This window comes from Sminthopsis crassicaudata, chromosome 1 (genome assembly GCF_048593235.1).
Source record: "Sminthopsis crassicaudata isolate SCR6 chromosome 1, ASM4859323v1, whole genome shotgun sequence".
Classification (NCBI taxonomy): Eukaryota; Metazoa; Chordata; class Mammalia; order Dasyuromorphia; family Dasyuridae; genus Sminthopsis; species Sminthopsis crassicaudata.
Genome location: NC_133617.1, coordinates 692,111,288 through 692,131,351, shown reverse-complemented (window position 1 = coordinate 692,131,351; position 20,064 = coordinate 692,111,288). Strand labels below are relative to the sequence as shown.

The following is a 20,064-nucleotide window of genomic DNA, read 5'->3' as shown; positions in this document are numbered from 1 at the left end:
TCTAACAAGCAGGTATCTTAGGCAGCTCACATCTTCCTGATTCCAAGTGGAACAATTTATCCAGATAGCCACATGGGGTAGTAAAAAGAGCTCAGAAATCAGAAGATGTGGGTTCAAATGGTAGAATTGCTACTTACTACACATGTGACCTTGGAAAAATAATTTTTCCTTTCTGAGTCTCAGCTTACTTATCTGTAGATGGGGTTAATAACACCTTCCAGGATTGTATCAAGTGAGTAAATAAAATTATATAAAATCCTTTTAAAAATGGAAAATACGGTAGTAATGTACAGAGGTCGTGAGACATATCAATATAGGTAAATATAGGAAGGATATGTCTTCTTCCCATTGTTGGGATACATTTATGATTTTTAAATGAGTTCCTAAATTATCGCTCAGACATTGAATGATTAAGTGGTTTGCCCTGTGTCAGAAATGGCATTTGAACTCAGATCTTCTCAACTCCAAGACCATCATTACTGCTCATTATTACATTACATTATATCACTGAGACTCAAATCCAGGTCTTCTGATGACCAAAGCCAATAATATTTTTTCCTCTGCACCACACTGTGTGGGCTTGAGGTAGAAGGAGAAGCTCTCCGAGGAAGTCTCATACACACACAAATACACTTGCATAATCTGAGGTTTGGGTTATGGGTCATAATACGCCTACAGCTTGTACCAGTCATGTACAGAGTATGGTACTTCTGCTTTGGGGACCATCTGAGCTTGCAGATAGTTAACTCCCTGCTTTAGATTTACATAAATGTCAATAACTGTAGGTCACCCAAGTGTTAATTCCGTACTAGCAACTGGTGCTGACCTCTGAAGCCATTTTCTCTATGTGCACTAAGAACCTGATCCTTGTGGACAGACCAGGAAAACAGCCAAGTAGTTAGAGGTGGCTTCTGGGATAGAAAAAGTCAATTAGAGCAAGGAAGAGGCATTTAGAGTGAAGTGGTAATGAAGGCAAGGTTCAGAAAACTCCTGGAACTGTAGAGCAGGATCCCTGAGGGGGAACAGGGAGGCAACTGGTATTACTGTACAGGGAAGCAATTCTAGCTGCTATTATTCAAGTATTTTGGCTCAGAATGAACACAGCCATCCATAAATATGTAAGCTATTAACTCAATCAAATCTCTAAGTCTTTCTTCTATTTTATGCTCATGCATACACATCCATGTTTATGTGTGTGTATATGTAATTTTTGTTGACATATTTTTTCTTTATATCTTTTCTTTTATATATCCTGCTCCCATTCTTTACCTTTGTTACAAAGATGGAAATGAAAAAAACAAAAACAAATAAAAACTAGCACATTGGCTGTGTCTGATGGTAGCCCTCCACCTCTGGAAAGAGGGAAAGAACTCCAAGTCTGTTTTGTAAAGCAGAAAATGGGACGGAAAAGCTTCCCTTAGATGCCAAGCAGCCCAGAAGACATTGTACAGTATTTAATCAGAAACTGGATCCTGCAGGACAGTTGGGATAAGGCTTGATTCCTAGGCCCCTGCATTGGACTTGTTAGTACCAGACTGATTCAAACTCAACAGGCTTCAAATTCCAGGGCCAACGATTATATTAGTCAAAGGGAAGTGACTTTGAACCTAAGTAATTTGAAAGAAGGGAAGAGCCAGTGGTAGAATTGATAAATAGAAGAGTATATGAAAAGGTAGAAATCCAGTGCTGTGAGGCACATAGGAGCCAGCATGGCAAGTCAAAAGAGGGTTGATTAGGAGCCAGAAGTATTGGGTTCAAATCCTATCTCCAACACTAATCTTTGTGACTTTGGGCAAGCTTTGTAGCCTTCCTCATTAAGGTTATATAACTGGGTGATACCTTGGGACCTGACTTTGATACTTCTTAGCTGTGTGGCCCTGGGCAGGTCACTTAAGCACTATCTGCCTCAATTTCCTCATTTGTAAAGTGATCATAATAATAGCACTTACCACATTAGACTGTTTTGGGGATCAGATGAGATAATCTGTTTAAACACTTTGCAAACCTGAAAGTACTGTCAAATGCTACTTCTTGTTTTTATACCTGGGCCTCAGTATTCCCATCTGTAAAATAGGGAGGTTGGATAAGAGGACTAAATCTGGATCTCAGATATTACTTGTGGAAATAAACTCCTAGCTTCTTTTCTCTATTGACTCCTTCATCATTTTTCTCTGTTCTGCCCTGAACCTCTTCCTTCTTTCTCTTTTTTCCTGTTCCTTCCCTTCCCCCATCATTATCTCTTCAGTCTCCCTGCCTCCTTAGCCTTAGCCCCTCTGAGCTGGCCATTTCCTCCTTTTTCCTGCTTCAGAGAGATAATATTTGACTTGACTCAAGGATTGAGAACATTTCTGACCTAGTTCCAACATTAATAGAATCTTGGTGAGGGCTTGCTCGGGCTCTACATAGAGCTGAGGGATTGACAAGTACAAAGTGCTTGGAAGTGAACTGAGAAGAGGAATACAACTTTCTCTTACCCTGGTACACAGTAGGCACTTAGTAAATGAAAAGAGGAATCAAATTGAAGTATGGTATAAGGGAAAAGATCTGGCCCTGTTTTTTAATGCCTGTATGACCTCAGGAATATTTTTCTCCTTTCTAGGTCTCAGCTTCTAAATCAGTTATTTTTGAGATCCAATAAAGGTGTGGAGCCAGAAATTGATGACATTCACAGATCTAGGAGGTGTAGTCTGAATCTGGGAATAGGAGATCTGAAGTTTTTTGCTCCTCCTTGACTGCAGAGAAAAAGCAGGAAAATAATTGGGAAGGAAAGTACAGAGGAGAAGGCAAAATTGATAGAGCATTGGATCTGGAATAGGGCAAAGAAACCTGGGTTAAAATCCCAGCTCAGACAGTTACTAAATGGATGACTGAGTAAATCATTTAACTTCTCTGGGCCTTTATATGCATTTAGGACCTTTGAGGTCCCTCTTAGTTGTTTCTTCCTCAGTGCACCATGTTCATAAACTTTGATGACCCAAAAATGGATTTAGTATAAGAGGATCCGAATTCAAATCTCAGCTCTGCTGTGTATTCCTGTGATCTATGCCAGTTACTTACCTTCTGTAGGACTTGATTTTCTCTCAATTCCATAAATAAAATAAGGAATTAAATCAGATGGTCTTTGAGATCCATTTCAGCTAGAAATCTGTGCTCTTATGATCTCTTCCTGAATTGAGCTCTACTACTTTTCCTTGAGAGGCCTGCCTATTCTTGGCCATTACTCACCTTTTATGAATTGTCAACAAAATTTTCAATAACTCCCCTAAAGAGAGGAAGACTTGGGTTAGATTTATTATATCCATTTCTGAATAGACATATGATCCTGTTGCTGGACAAAGCCTTGAATTTCTCTGTAGTCAAGCAGGCTTTTGAGCAATGGATGGCCGTTTGGAAAATTGGACACTTTATAACAGGCTGTGGGAATATTTCGTGGAGAGCTTAAGATTTGGTCTTGAAACAGAAAAGACTGCCAAGTCTATTCAAGAGCTTTCTCCACAAAATGGAGTCAGTGGCCTCTACCTCTCCTCTTATTGGCTTCTGGTTTCTTTGGTTACTCCAACACTTCATTTGGGCTTGAAGAGGAAAATTTGCTCTTCAGATGTGGCTTAGAGAAACCTGAGCAAATAATTCCCTGCCTCATCCCCACAGGAGGAGCCAGTCATGGTTTACTCAATTTCTAGGTGCCCTTTCTGGCCAGTTGGATGGGTGCCTGCACAATGCTTCCTGACAGCCCCCATCTTCCACCTTCTCCTCTGCCCTCCACTTCAACACTTTTATATGCTTTGGGTCTGTGTGTCTGGCATTTGGCAGTCATCTCTGCTCCTGCCCTATTCTTACTGGAGCTCAGGAAGGCTACTATACTAATTCTTTGAAGTGGAAATTCATTTTGCCTCTGGATTCAATTAAAGGAATGAATCAAGGAGTCCAATTCAGGTTAACACAGCTGTACTTTGAGGCATTGCATTTGCATCAAAGGCTTATCTTGGCTCCAAATTGTATGTTTTTGCTCCTTATTTCAGTTGGGTAGCTCTGTAGATTGGAGTGAGGAAGACCCCAAGTACCAATATGGGCTCAGATACTTAGCTGTGTGTATACCTTGGTGAATCATTTAACCTCATTTTCAGTGTTCTCATCTGTAAAATGGGGATGATAATGTCACCTACCTCCTAGGATTATTGTGAGGATCAAATGAATGAACATTTACAAAGCATTATGCAAAACCTTAAAGCACTCTCTAAATGCCAGCTATTAGTCATTTTATTTCTAAAACATGTACTATACTGTCCTTTCCCTTTATGTATTGCCTTTCCCCTTTAGAATATAAACCCTTTGAAGGCAGGGAATGTCTTGCTGGTATTTGTGTCCCCAATACTAAGTACAGTATCTGGCACATGGTAAGCACTTAATATGTGTTTTCATTGATTAATTCATCCATCCATTCATCTATTATTTCCTTTTCCAACAGTGCATTTCCCAGATGACATCTTTTACATTGTTTCTGGTGCATGAGTCAGAGTTAATGAGATGCTGCAGCCTCCATATATCCATCATATAGCTTTCCGTTGTCATTTTGGTCTCTTCAGAGATCACTGTGTTCTATGAAAACACAATCAGTTCAACTGGACAACTCAGTGTTCTCCCAAAATACCTGACCTACTCAGCTTCCTGCTTCTTCTGTGGCTTTGCTTATATCACTCCTACGTCTGGAATATTCTTGTTTACATCTCAAAGTCCTACACTTCATTCTAGACCCAATTCAAATGCCACCTCCTCCATGATATCTTCCCTGAGTATTAACCTTCCTTCCTGACCCTGCCTCCTTCATAGTAATTAGTTCATTCTCTGATGTTCAGAGCATTTTGTATTCAACAAGAATTTATTTAATTATGGGTCAGATATTATTAAATGTCTGAGATTTTAAATTTTTCCACACATAGGATCATGGGATTAAATATTTGGAGCTAGGAAGACCCTTAGAGGTCAATGAGTCTCCTAATTATAATTTTTATAGGGAATGTCAGGAAGACTAGCAGCTCTGGTATGAGGGTTTGCTGAGCCCTTTTCAGAGCTGTTTATACCCTTTTTCTGTCCACTTATCACTCAACTCTCATTTGTGGCTCCAGAAACTCATAGCATGCACAGTGGCCATACTCTGGTAAAACATCTTGGCAGATGATCTAAGCCAGATTGAGAGTAAGTCAAACCTGTAGTGAGTTAGAGGAATGTATATTCCAGACATGAGAAGACTACCCCCAGTGGACTAGTCAAATGAGAACAATTTGTTCCAATTGCCATAAAGGCACTTGGTCAGACATTGAAGATGCCAAGGTCATCCATCGCATCTCAGGCCATCACCAATTATCCTGACTTTTGTCTTTCCACTGGACTTCACTGACTCTGGAAAAGGAAGTGAGGCTGATCACTTTGTGCAACTTTGCCCCCTTAAATCCAGTTCTTATTCAAGTCAATAAGTCTCCCTTTATGTCACTGGTCCTCTTTGAGAATGAAGGATGAACAATAATAAGAACAAGCAAATTAATGTATTCTAATGTCTTCCCAATTACACTGTACCCTCTTTGAGGTAAGGGACTAAATCTTGTTTCATTTTTCTATGTTTCCTGATGAACATTCACATAGGTTCAATATAGGTTCAAGATTAGTTGCATGAATAAATCTTATCCTTCCCCAGTATCTTTTGTAAACCTTGGAAATCTTATTCACTTTACCTTTCTACCACAGATTCTTTAGGAAGGCATTAAAAGGAGATCAGAACATATAAAGATATAAAGATCTGGGGATGTTTAACCTGGATAACAGAAAGTGAGAATGGGAGAATTAGGTTGACAGTTCCCTGTTAGGATTACTAGGTGAGAACTCAGGTTGTCTGGACAGTGACAAGGTGAGAATTCAGGTTGTCTGGACAATTACAAGGTGAGAACTCAGGTTGACTTGATAGAAGGAGCAAGCTCATTGGCTGAAGTGGTTCTTCCCAGAAGCCCTTGCATTATCCCACGCCCATTCTCTGGGAGGATAAAAGAGGACACCACTCCAGGAAGAGGGGGGTCTCTGCATTACATCAGGCCTGATGGGGCTCTCTGCAGGAAGGGAAGTCACTTCTCTGGACAAGAGTTAACAGCAACTGCCTGGAGACAATGGTTCACTACAGGAAGAAGAATCTGTCTGAAAGATTTGAGTAGACACAGCAGATCTCTTTCCAGAGAGCGATCCAGCAGCTTCTGGAGACGACAGCTCGCTACAGTTCCCTTCAAGCATTTGAAGAGAGGTCCTATGGGAAGAGTAGTCAGTTATTCTTTTTGATCCAGAGGATAAAGTGGGAACAACGGGTTGTTGTTGTTTGTCCTTTGTTATCAAAAAGGACCATGACATCAGGGAGGTGATGTCATAACATGCAAGTGAGTAGGAATAAAGTAAGCGTAGGTTATATACACATTCTCCTCCAGAGTCATCTGGGTCCAGGGCAAGATATAGGTTAGGATGACTGGAGATGATCCTGGATGCAATGGGAGACCTTGGATTTTTAACCTAAGGTCTTTCATAGATCTCTGAATAAATGAGATAATGCTCATTCAGTGATTAAGGCTAGGTAAGAAAGGAGGTAAATAATGGCTTCTTTTGCCTTGTGCAAAAAAAAAATCAGGGAGTGGAAGACCCTTGGGATTTCTGGCCAAAAAGAGAAATAATGGGCAGCAATTTTAAAAAGGCAGATTTACACTTTATGAGAAGGGAAGGAATAAGCATTTATTAAGTGCTTACTGTATGCCAGTATAATTTAATAATGATTGACCATCAAACTGAAAGTCTCCAGAACTGTTGTGATGACTTCATTGTTGTATACTTGTGAAACCTGGACAATATACCCGCACCATGTCAGGAAACTGAATTGCTTCCATTTGAGTTGTCTTCGGAAGATTCTGAAGATTACCTGGCTGCATAAAATATCAGATACTGAGGTCCTTTTTTGAATTAAACTGCCAAGTATTCAAACTCTAATGCAAAAAGCACAACTCTGTTGGGCTGACCACATTGTTCAAATACCAAATATACACTTGCCAAAAAAAACTATTTTATGGAGAACTCACATAGGATAAGCACTCACAGAGTGGTCAGAAAAAGTGACACAAGGATACACTCAAGGTCTCTCTTAAGAACTTTATAACTGATTCTATGACATAAGAGTCATTGACAAGGACTGCCCAGCATCAGAAAAAGTATTGTGCCCTCTGAGCAAAGCAGAATTAAATTAGCTCAGAAGAAACATGAGATGTGCAAAGTTAGAGAGTCCATCCCAAATGTTCATGGGGACTATTTATGTCCAATCTGTGGCAGAGTGCTCTAAGCTAATATTGATCTGATCAGCCACAGTTGGACACACTAACTTAACTCTGACATAGTGATGTCAATTTGGTCCTCTTTGAGAATGAAAGATGAACATCAACAAGAACAACCACCATCTTAATGTATATTTCTTATCTTCCCAATTATACTGTACTCTCCTTAAGGCGTTAACCAACCAACCCACCCATCTCTTATATGCCAGGCATTATGCTAAGTGTTTTACAAATATCTCATTTGATCTGCATTGCCAACCTGTAAAGTAGGCACTGTTGTATTTTCCATTTTGCCCAGGGTCACATTTTTAAAATAATTAATTAGTGGGATGGGCTGCTTCCGGAGACAATGTATTCCTCTTCACTTTTAAATCTTAAAGCATGGGCTCCCTGATTATTTATTAAAACTCTAAAGAAAAATCTTGTTCTGGTATAAATTGGGTTAAACAATCTCTGGAGTTCTTCCTAAATCTGAGATTCTGTGATTCTCTGAAAGGAGAGATAGAGAAGGACCCTTACTCTAGGGAAAAGTGTATTGACACAGTTAAGTAGCTTTAATCCTTGCTGGACACTCCCCACTTCCATCACCATTGACTTATATTTATTCATTGGAATAACTGTTTCTTAGGACAGGAACGCTGATAAATTCATGTTTCTCTTAGTGAAAGCTCTGGATTGGAGCTCCTCTGACTTAGACCAGCAATTGACTTTCAAAGCTCTAGTTGGTGGGACCATTGGGGAATATCTTCTCTATCCCTGGGTACTGGCTACCTTGAGATGCTCTTCAATCTGAGAAATACCTTTTGGTCCCTAATCTTCAGAAGATTTCATAAGATCAAAGGGAAGATAGGCGCTTTATTTATGTAGTACTTGTGCTTTTTACAAATATATCTCTCCTAACAACTAGGTGCTATTATCACCCCCATTTGATAGTTGAGGAAACTGAGGTAAAGAGGTTAAGTGAATTGCCCACTGTTGCCCAGGTAGTATCTGAGGCTGGGTTTTAATTCTGATCTTTCTGATTCCAGGACCAGATAAATCAGATAATTTTTGTCCAGATGAGAAAACTAATGACTTACTTAGGGTCATTCAAGGAATTAGTAACAGAATCCAGGTTCAAACTCACTGTTCTTTGCACTAACCTTGTGGTATGCTCTCATTTAGAAGCTGTTTCAAATTTGACTTATCTTTGCATTTATTTTGTTCACCCAGCATGTATGGTCACTTGAGTCACCATATAAAATTGCACTACAGGTATTAAGGATACTTTTTTTCTTTCTTACCTCACTATTATGAAACAAAGATGGCCCTTAGGCAGCTTCCCCCAACCAAAACCAAAAAAACCTCAAGTGAGAAACACAGAACTGCCCAGACCAAAATGAAGTGAAGACACAGGAACAAGACTCAAAGTGCTGTTAAGAAATATCTTAAGTGGGGCAGCTAGGTGGTGCAGTGGATAGAGCACCAGCCTTGAATTCAGGAGGACCCGAGTTCAAATCTGGTCTCAGACACTTAACACTTCCTAGCTGTGTGACCCTGGGCAAGTCACTTAACCCCAGCCTCAGGAAAAAAAATATATACCTTAAGTGAAACTTTCTAGTTATGGTAAAAGTGTGTGTGTAAGTGAGGGAGGGAGAGAGCTGTAGCGTGAGCTATATGTGTGTGTTTAATAGGAATTAAAGGTGCTCTAAACCAGGCCCACGGGCCAGATGCAGCCCACTGAGGACGTTTATGTAACCCGCTGGGTGGAGACAGAGTGTGAGTTTTTGTTTTTACTATAGTCCGGCCCTCCAGCAGTCTGAGGGACAGTGAACTGGCCCCCTATTTAAGAAGTTTGAGGACCACTGCTTTAAACCATTGGAATCATCTAGCAATAGGAGCATTGATTTAAAGCTGGAGGCCATCTAGTCAGGCATTCTTATTCTGCAGCTAAGAAGACTAAAGGGCAGCTGGGTGGTGCAATAGGGAAGAACTGGTTCAAATCCAGAGACTTACTAGCTGTGTGATTCTGGGCAAGTCACTTCACTTTATTTGCCTCAGTTTCCTCTTCTGTAAAATAAGCTGCAGAAGGAAAGGGCAAACTGCTCCAATATCTTTGCCAAGAAAACCCCAAATGGTGTCATGAAAAGTCGGACATGATTGAAAAGACTAGATAACAATGAGACTAAAGGTTAGGGAGGTGGTGACTTGCTTAAGGTTATTATACAAGTGATAAGGGTCAAAAATATGATCGAATCCTGTGTCCTTGGACTCCGAGGTCAGTGCTCTTTCCTTTGAATGCCTACCCCAGTATTTGTATTTTTCAGAAAAGTAAACAATTTCCAATGAGTTGAAGTGATTTGTCCAATATCATGTAGATAATAGCAGAACAGAGATTTGAACTCACATCTTTTGATTTAAAAGTATATTGATACCCTGCTGTGTCTAAGATAAATCAATGGCTAATGAAATAGACAACCATGAATCATTTGGAAGTAATAAGATCTAAATTCCAGTGAACAGTTCTCTAGAATTCTTGGTATTGAGGTTAGGTTTTAGCCCCCTTGTTCCCAAATCATTGATGGGATAACAGCATCCAATGAAAGCAGTTTTCCTTTGTGAGAGACAATGTGCAGTAGAAGAAAGAGTACTAGATTTGGAATCAGGGGACCTGGGTTCAAATCTTAGCTCTGCTTCTGGATCTCATTTTTGTGCCTGGAGCCTGTTGTTGGCAAATCAATTCATTTCTCTGGACCTCAATTTACCTATTTGTCAAAGGACAGACTATCTCTTAGGCTTATTACTCAGGATGGTAATAGAAATAGAAACATGGTGTAGTGGACACAGGAATGACTTTAGCATCAGTAAGTTCTGGATTCAGGTCCTACTTATGATGCATGGGAGCTTAGTACTTTGGGGCAACTCTCAAAGACTGTTACTGAGTATTTCTGATAAGCATTAATTAACAGAATTTTCTTTACTTCCCATATCCCAGCAGCCACTGTAGACTGCATTCTCTAGTAGAGTGACAAATAGAAAATAATGATAATTAGAAAGCACATTTTTAAATTCTACCATCATGATAACACCATTGCAGTTCCCTTCAGGTAGAGCTTTGTTCTTATAGGTTGATAAATTTCTCATTTTAGCTACATCTCTAGGAATGTTTTTTTTTAATTTTAAAGAATATTTTCATTTTATTTTTTCTCAATCCCACGTAAAAAAGTTTTTAACATTTCTTTTTATATATATATATAATTGTTGAGTTCCAAATTCCTTCCCTCTTGTCATTCTTCCTTGAGAAGGCAAGCACTTTGATATAGAGTATATCTGTATAGTTATCCAAAACATATTTCCATATTAGTTATGTTGCAAAAGACACTACAGACCTAAATAAATAAATAAATGAAACTAAAAGAAAAGAAAATATTTATGTTTCTATTAGCATTCTGACTTCACCCATCAGTTCTTTTTATAGAGGTAAATAAATAGCATTTGCCATAATAAACACTGTGGAGTCGTCTTACGTCATTATATTCCTGAGAATAGTTAAGTCATTCACAGGTGGTCATCATTCAATATTGCCATTACTGTATACAATGATTTTCTGGATCTGCTTCACTTTTTTGTTGGTGTTTGGTCATTTTCAGTCATATCCAGCTCTTTGCGATCTCATTTGGGGTTTTCTTGGCAGGGATACTGAAGTTCCTTCTATAGCTCATTTTACAGATGAGGAAACTGAGGTAAACAGGGTTAAGTGACTTGTCCAGGTTCACACAACTAGTAAATGTCTGAAGCCAGATTTGAATTTAGAAAGATGAATCTTCCTTCATTCTACCTACTGTGCCATTTAGTTGTCCTTAGTTCACTTTGTATCAATTTGTAGGTCTTCCCAAGTTTTTCTGAAACCATCTTACTTGTCATGCCTTATAGCACAATAGTATTCCATCACAATTGTTTACCACAACTTGTTCAGCCATTCTTCAACTGATGGGCATTCTGAGAAGGTTCTTTTTATACTAAAAACTACCAATCCATAGAATGTATGTTTGGAAAGAAATCACTTGTTTCTTTTCTTTCTTTTTCCTTGATTATAGTAAAGTATGACCTTAACAATCCTGCCAAGCATGCAAAACTGGATTTCCTCAACAACCTGGCGACAGGGCTGGTGTTCATCATTGTTGTTGTCAACATCTTTATTACAGCGTTTGGAGTTCAGAAACCATCTGTTGATATTTCTGCCCAGCAGTAGAATTTATTCAGGTGAGCTGTTGGGAAATTTCTCCCTTCTATCACTCCTTTGCCCAAACTTATTAATTACATACTATTCACCATTTTTTATTTCTTTGAAGGAAGTAGGTTTTATTTAATTCAAGGGGATCTGTTTTAGAGTAGTAGAATGTGGATGAGGGTCATGGTGCTCAAGTGACCCGAAGAATCCAGGTAAAAACTCTGTGTGCTCTATCCAGCTGGATAGTAGGATGGAGAATACAATCATGTTTCTTAACACTGTCCATTTTCACATGGAAAAAAATAATAAACCACATTAAGTGGTCTGACTAGGATTGGTGACCTAAATAAGAGGCTCCTCACAAATAATCACTAAGAGAACAGCCTGACCTGAGAACCTTATTTTAGATTGCTTTCTGACAAATAAGAACTCTTTCTCCCTAGACTCCTTGGCAATTTTTCAAGTCACTGCATCCTATTCCCTAAGATGTATCTCCGAAAATTCATTCGTTCATCAGTCATTTATTAAGTATTTAAGAATAACAATGGCTAACACTTACTTTGGTCTATCAAAGACTTTACATATGTTATTTGATTTGTTCCTCATGGAAACCTTGAGAAATAGATACTATTATTCTTACTCATAAGGGAAGAAATTGAGGCTGAAAACAATTAAATGACTTAAGAAGAGAAATAAGCATTAATTAAATGACTCTTGTGTGCTAGACACTGTACTCTTTACAAACATTATCTAATTTGAACCTTTTAACAATCCTGTGAGATATATGTTTTATTATCCTCTTTTTAGGGTTGAAGAAACTGAGGCAGACAGATTTAAGTGACATTCCCAGGGTCATGTAGCTAGGAAGTATCTGAGGCTATGTTTTAATTTAAATTTTCCCCACTCCAAGCCCAAAGTTCTATCCTCTGTACTATTTACCTTTCTTGACATAGCAAGTAAGAGTGTGAGGTAGGATTTGACCTCAGTTTTTCTGACTCTCAAATCCAACACTGTACTGTGACCCTTATATATGTGTGGTGATATATGATAAAGATTCAATTTAATTCAATAAACATGTATTCAGCACATCAAGTATATAGAATATTGGACTAAGCACTGGGAGAGATCCAGAATCTAACTAATTTGGGGACTTTGCCTTTAGTGATCCTACAGTTATGGGGCTATGACTCAGACACACACACACAGGGCTACATGATAATTGTGTTGAGAGACCTGATGAAGTATTAGCAAAGGCTTCTTGGAGGAGGTGGCATATGAGTTTGGTTTCAAAAAATAAATCAGAATTCAATAAACAGAAAGAAGGAAAGAAAGACATACCAGATGCAGGGATTAGTGAAGCAAAAATGTATGAAAAATGTATAGAATGTATGGAAGGAATAGAAGATATAATGGAAGAAGTAGATGGACTCCAGATAAAAGACAGCTTTAAATGAATGTCAGGTATCAAAATAGGAATTTGATTTAATAACTTGTAAGGAACTATGTAAATTTTTGAGCAGATGAGTGAGATTGTGACCAGATCTATGAAGTAGTTGGGCAGTTGAATGAAAGAGATAGGACTGTAGTAGACTGGTTAGGAGACTTTTAGAGCAATCTTGATAAATGACAATGGAGGTCTGCACTAAGGTGGTAGCGGTAAGATTAGACAAGAGACAAGCTATTGATTATATTGATGAATATTGATGAATTGAACATATTGATGAATTAAACATGATAACTTCCCTTGAGGAGAATATGAGGAATAGTCAATCAACAAGTATTGATTAAGTGCTTCTTGTGTGCCAGGTATTATAAAAGGTAGCGAATAATGACAAAAGACATGTGTTTCTCTCTCTCAAAGAGCTCACATTTAATGGGCATGGATCCACTGAAAGAGGATAAATGGAAGGGTTGGTGGCAGTGGGTGCAGAAGGTAGGATTTGAGCTGTATGTTGAAGGAAACCTGGAAAACTAGGAGTCATTGATGAGCAGTTATAAGCCAGTAGCAGAGACTGGAAATGGATAGAGTTTTATTTGCAAGGAATAGTAAACAGGCCAGACTAGAGGATGAGAAGGGAAGTAAAGAAGATTGTGAAGGTAGAAACCATCAAAGCTGTGAAGGATTTTAAATACCAAACATATTTAATCCTGGGGTAATAGGGAGCCATTGCAATTTATTAAATAGCATAATACACTAGAGGAAAAATACTTCAGTCTCTGAATAGAGAATGGGAAAGAGATGTGAGGCAGGGATATCAGTTAGCAGATAGTAGTCTAGGTATCGTATAGGAGGGCTATATAAGGAAAATGCTGTGTCAGTGAAAAGAAGAGGATCTTTATGAGAGATATTGTGAAAGTACAAAAAAAATGAAATAAGGGTGAAATGGAGGTTATAAGTCTTGTAGCTGGAAGAATGTTCTCCTTGATGGTGGTAGAAAGATTCAAAAGGGAGGAATGTTTGGAAGAAGAATAAGGAGTTCTGTTTTGAACATTTTGAGTTTGAACTGACTACAGGACGTCCAGCTGGAGATAGTGAGATACAATTGGCAGTATGGGACTGGATCTCAGAAAGGAGACTAGCTTTTATTCCCTGATATAGAGATCTAGAAAACACCTACATAAAAGCAGTAGTTGAAGCCATGGGTGCCAATGAGATCACCAAGCAGATAGTATAGAGGGAAAGAGAATAAGGGCTGAACAAGATTTGAGTTAGAATGTGGGATTGGCATATTAATATGTCAACAATCCATAATTCATTAGTGTGGGCACTACTCCACCCAATAGTCTTCAATTAATATGTATTTATTAATTGCTAAAATTCCGACACTCTGCTAAGACACTAGAGAAAGACAAAAATGAAATAGTGTAGACCATAAGTCCGCCGTGCTTACCAGATGGTATCATGAGTGGCCAACCTTCTGGCCCCTGTAAACTTAGTTAATGCTGGTCTTTTGTCAAAAGACGTGCAATCCTTTATGGAGTCTCTAGCTGGGTCTGACATATACCTAAAGAGAAGTATAAAGTGCTGGATAAGTTGTTTCTAGCTGGGGAAATCAGAAGGCTTCATGGAGATGATATTTGATATGGGCCTTGAAGAATGGATGGATTGTCAACAATTAGATGTGGGGAAATGTGGAATCTGTCTTACTTTTCTCCTTTTCTTTTCCAACAGAAAACATCATTCTCTTCCTGCAGTCATATGGTGTAAGAAATTCACCAAAGCCATGGCTTCTCTCTAAAGGCAAGGAGAAGGACATCAGTTTTCCCTAAGCAAACCTTCTCCTTCCATGTTTTTCCTGAGTGAACTCTCCTGGAACACATATCATCATTACTCATTGGCACATGTACCTGAACACATTGTCTTAGATGGGTGGGGAGGGAGGGTAGGCATTTCATTCAGTGTGCAGAAGAAATCTTACTGGGACTCTGCCCTTTCCCTCTGGAAGAAATTTAACCCAACAAGCATTTATTAAACACTGACTATGTGCAAGGCACCGGACTGAGAACATAAAGACCCAAACTAAGATACCTCCTGCCTTCAGGAAGCTTCCATTCTACTAGGTGCCTGGCCACAGGATGGGCTGCCCTCTGAGAGACCAGAGAGTATTCTGAATGGCAGAATGCCTGCAAAATCACTGGACAATAAATAGAAGTCATTTTTGTCAGTTGCAGAACCCAGAGCTTTTCCATGCGTGGCTTGTCTGAGTCCCTGTGGGCCCCATCCCTGGGTGTTGGAGGCTGTCTCCCTAGAGGTGCTGAACAATTGGACAGATTTGGAGAATCAACCTCAGCACCCCTGTGCCTTCTGAATTCCTCATGCCACGGTGTACTTAAAAGAAAGTTAAAATGCCCTTAAAAACCCAGCTAGGACCTTTTGATCTTTAGAATCTCCCTTCCCCTAGTAGGAGCAGAAATTGGACTCTTTTTTTCCTTAGAAAGCAGCTTGTATCATGCTAACCACAGAGTAGTCTTGGGTCCTGACCCACAGTATTTGCCAAAAGGCCTTCTTCCTTCATCCTGTTTCTGAGTCACTGTTCAAATGGGAGACTTGCTTTGGCTGGGCTGCCTCCATTCCTAGGTGAACACTGGCACTCACCTCTTTGGTGGCAGGTTCCCAGCTTCCCGTATGTTGCTTTCTTGTAGAAGCCCTCACTCCCAGTAAGGCTCAGGCCAGGCTCAGAAGAAACCATATCAGAATTTTTACCTGTTCTTTAGGTTGGCCGAGACCTCTGCCCATAGGGATATTCTTTCATCCAAGCAGGGGCAATGTGAAAGAAAAAGAAAACATCTGAGTTATTTCTTGCTGTGGTTAAAAATGAATCTTTTCTGAAAGAAAATGGAATTGTAAATAAAGCTTCTCATACTCTTATTTCCCAAGGAAAGCCTTTTGGTGTGACTCTTCTTATGATACATTGACTGGCCCATCGGCAATTGGTTCCAGTAAGTGTTGGATATCAACATTCATGGAAAGGAAATCTAACTTTCTACTGCTACAATGTATTAGGTTGCTTATGTAGTAAGAAGAGCTCCAGATTTAGAGGCAGATGACTCAGGTTTAAACCTAGCTTGGCTGCTATTTGTTGGAGGTTGGGCAAGTCATTAAACTTAAACTTTGGAGACTTCCATTTATTTATGCATAAAATGAGGGCCTTGACCTAGTTTAGGGGTTTGTAACCATTTTTTCCACATAATGTTTTTAAAGGCATAAGAAACATAGGAAACTAATTGTGTTGAATTAATTAAAACAAAACAAGACCATGGATTCTAAGTCACTTAATGATCCAAGGTCTCATTCTGAAATAATAATAATAGCTAGGATTTATATATCTCTTACTTTGTGTCAGACACTGTGCTAAAAGTTTTACAAACATTATCTTATTTTATCTTCATAACAACCCTGGGTATTAGATGCTACTATCCCCATTTTGCAGATGGAGAAACTGAGACAGATCAAGGGACTTGCCCAGAGTCATAGCCAGTAATCTAAGGCCAGATTTGAATGGAAATCTTCTTGTCTCCAGGGCCAGAGAGCTACTCACTATATCACTTTGCTGCTCCAAATTCTGGAGTCCTTACAAATGAAGATGACTTTACCCTTCCATTTACAGGAGAAAACGGGAAGAGATATTTCAGAATAATACTCTCTTCACCTACATCTTCAGGACAGGAAATGACTTGCTTGGTCCCTAGTTATAGATTATTTACAGCTATTAGCAGATTATAGCTTCCAGAAAGAAGCCAGCCAGAGCTATAGGATTCTCTCTCCTAGGAGTGGGAGACAATTAGCCTGTTGTCTCCAAGAGCTGTTGTAGGGGCAGGGATCTCCCCTTTGGGGTAATATGGTATAAGCTCTTGATGTGAGACAGGCTTCTGAGTCTTCCTATTACATTGGCTTCTGTGCATGGTTAAGTATTAGATCTGAAAAGGATCTTAGAAATTACAATCCAAATCCTTCATTGTACAGATTAAGAAACAGAGTAAGGGACATAACTTGTTCAAAATCAGGCAGTAAGCTAGTGACAAAGGTAGGGAAGTGACGTCACTTGTGATGTCACTTTTAAATGTCCAAATCTTCTTTTATTAAGACTTGATGTTTATGCCCATATATAATAAAGATTTGACTCATAGGATCAGATAAAACAGACTCCTTTCTCTGTCCTGGGGAGGGATGTATGAAGGGGTTGGAAGAATAGAACCAGCATTTCACAACCTGCTGCCCTGGAAGCATATGGCTGGGTTATCCTATTACCATTTCAGGTGGATGGCTTTTAGTTATAGTCAATTTAAGTTATGCCATTGGAGAGAAAACGAGTTTACAGCCCAACCACCAAGCAGACTGACCAAGGGTGCTCTGGCCCTGTCTACTCTGAGGGAATGTCCATTTGGGTTCCTTCTTTTTGGCCCTTCTTAGACCCTCCCCTGGATAACACTTCACTCCATGGAGCTCAGCCTTAGAGGTCTCCCCTCAGCATCTCTTGGCTGGCTACAGGCTTTTTGCAGCTCAGGCAGGGGATAGACAATGACTTCAACCTCTAAGCTGAGCAGAAGCGGGATATCAGGTGGCTACAGGGAAGCTGATAAGCAAACAGTTTCAAAGTAAAGAGAAAATGATCTGCTATGAGAAGTGTATCCAGGACCAGGATGCTACAGGCCTGCTTAGACTCAGTACCTGAATTCTAGGAGCTGCTGCTGGTGTTCCCTGCTCTGAAGAGCTATGGCCAAGCTGTTGTCAGATGGCCTTGAAGGCCTAAAGTCAGGGCAATGTTCAAGCTTTCTGATCATCTCTATTCATAGGAGATGGCCCCATTGTTGCAGTGAATTTTTAATCTATTTTTATTAAAGCTTTTTAGTTTCAAAATATATGCATGGATAATATTTTAACATTGACCCTTGCAAAACTTTGTGTTCCAATTTCACCTCCCTTCCAGCCCCTCCCTTAGATGGCAAGTAATCCAATATATGTTAAATATGATAAAAATATATGTAAAATCCAATATATGCATACATATTTATTCAATTATCTTGTTGCACAGAAAATAAGATCAAAAAGGAAAAAAATGAGAAAGAAAATAAAATACAAGCAAATAAAAGAAAAAGAGTGAAAATGCTATGTTGTGATCCACACTCATTTCCCATAGTCCTCTCTCTGGATGCAGATGGCTCTCTTCAACACAAGATTTTTGTAAATGGCCTGAATCGTCTCATTGTTGAGAAGAGCCAAATCCATCCAAATTGATCATCATATAATGTTGTACGATGATCTTCTGGTTCTGCTCATTTCACTTAACATCAATTCATGAAAGTCTCCCCAAGCCTCTTTGAAATCATCCTGCTGATCATTTTTTTATAGAACAATAATATTCCATAACATTGACATACCATAACTTATTCAGCCATTCTCCAACTAATGGGCATCCACTCAGTTTCCAATTCTTTACCACTACAAAAAGGGTGCAGTAAATTTTTGATCTGAACACTTGGAGGCAAAAGATTTATTATCATCTTTGCAGCTGAAAAGGTAGCAATCTTGCATAAGAAACAGCCACAAGGGTCACATCAGTTCCAGAAGTGCAGGGAGATAGTGACAACAACTGAACTTCAGATGCAGCACAACAGCCCCAGGAATATCACTTTAAATGCAAACATGTAACAAACACTTACTATGAGCACTCATTCCTAGACACCAGAGAAGAAGACAATCCCTCCTCCTGGTGGAATTTCTAGCTGTTTTTCCCTTTTCTTGTTGACTTCTTTATTTGTTTTCTCTTGATCCTGCTTTGATCTCAAAAGTTCAAAATAAGTTCCTTGAAAAATAGAATATAATCCTTTATATGAGAAAATTCCAATGGTCCTCTAATTGTTTATGAGGATCCACATCAATTTCACCTTCAAACTTTAATTCCCCAAATCTTGGGCATATATTTAACTAGTACATTATTATTATTAGCTAACATTTATTATATTCTAGTTAGCCTTTAAGATTTTACATATGTTATCTCATTTCATCTTCATATCAGCTCTATGAGTTAGGTCCTGTTATTATCCTCTTTTTACAGACTGCTTCAATCTCCATTCAGAGTTCATCACATCTCTTTCTGGAGATGAATTGTATGTTTCACCATGGGTTCCTCTGGAATTGCCTTAGAACATTATCTTGATCAGGGTAGCTAAGTCTTTGACAATTCATCCTCCTTATATTAAATTGCTTTTAACTGTGTATAGTATTCTTCTGTTTCTGTTCACTTTGCATCAAATCATGTAAGTCTTTCCAGGTTTTTTCAGAAACCATCTTCTTACAGTCTGTCCAGGAGAGCAAACAGTGTTCACATCTGTGACTTTCTAGTTCTTTTCCCTACATACTTTATGAAACTAGATTAATTTCCCTGTTAGGTAAAGTATATAGACTTTTAAAAGCTAAAAACCTATGTTGGAATCTCAGCTCCATAACTGACAGTGTGATTGTGGACAGTTTTAGAAACCTCATTTTCTTCTTCTGTAAAATGGGGAGCTTCCTGTTTCACTGATTTGTTAAAAAAGCTTCAGAAAGTCATCTCATTAATCTCCATTTTACAGATGAAGAACCTGTATTCTAGAAAGGTGAAATGATTTGCCTAAAGTCACACCAGTGGTAGATAGAATTGGAATTTGAATCCAGGAATTTGAACTTTACTTCCAAATGCAGTTCCTTTTCTACTGTAATATATCAGCTCCTATTGAGATATAAGTTGTTATTCTTCCCTCTAAAGTATTATTCCACTCTATTGTGGATAAAGTGCTGCATGTGGAGTCAGGGGATCTGGATTCAAATCATGACCCTCTACATAACTTTGGAGTAAGTTCCTTCTCTTGGACCTCAATTTTCTCATCTGTAAAATGGTGACTTTTTTTTTTTTACATATACATGTATAATTTTTCAATAATTACTCTTGCAAAACTTTGTGTTCCAAATTCCCTCACCTTTCTCCCCACTCTCTCTCCTAGATGCAAAGTAATCCAATATATGTT

At 38.8% G+C, this 20,064-nt stretch overlaps 1 protein-coding gene across 1 annotated transcript in view; it reads left to right on the top strand.

Moving 5' to 3' along the window:
* Window positions 1-15,941, top strand: part of NINJ1 (ninjurin 1) — a 51,871-nt gene extending 35,930 nt beyond the window's left edge. The window contains exons 4-5 of the mRNA XM_074282815.1: window positions 11,426-11,591; window positions 14,732-15,941. Coding sequence (XP_074138916.1) covers window positions 11,426-11,580 — 155 coding nt within the window. The 3' untranslated portion in view covers window positions 11,581-11,591; window positions 14,732-15,941. The remainder of the gene's footprint in view (window positions 1-11,425; window positions 11,592-14,731) is intronic.
* Window positions 15,942-20,064: the final 4,123 nt, after the last annotated feature.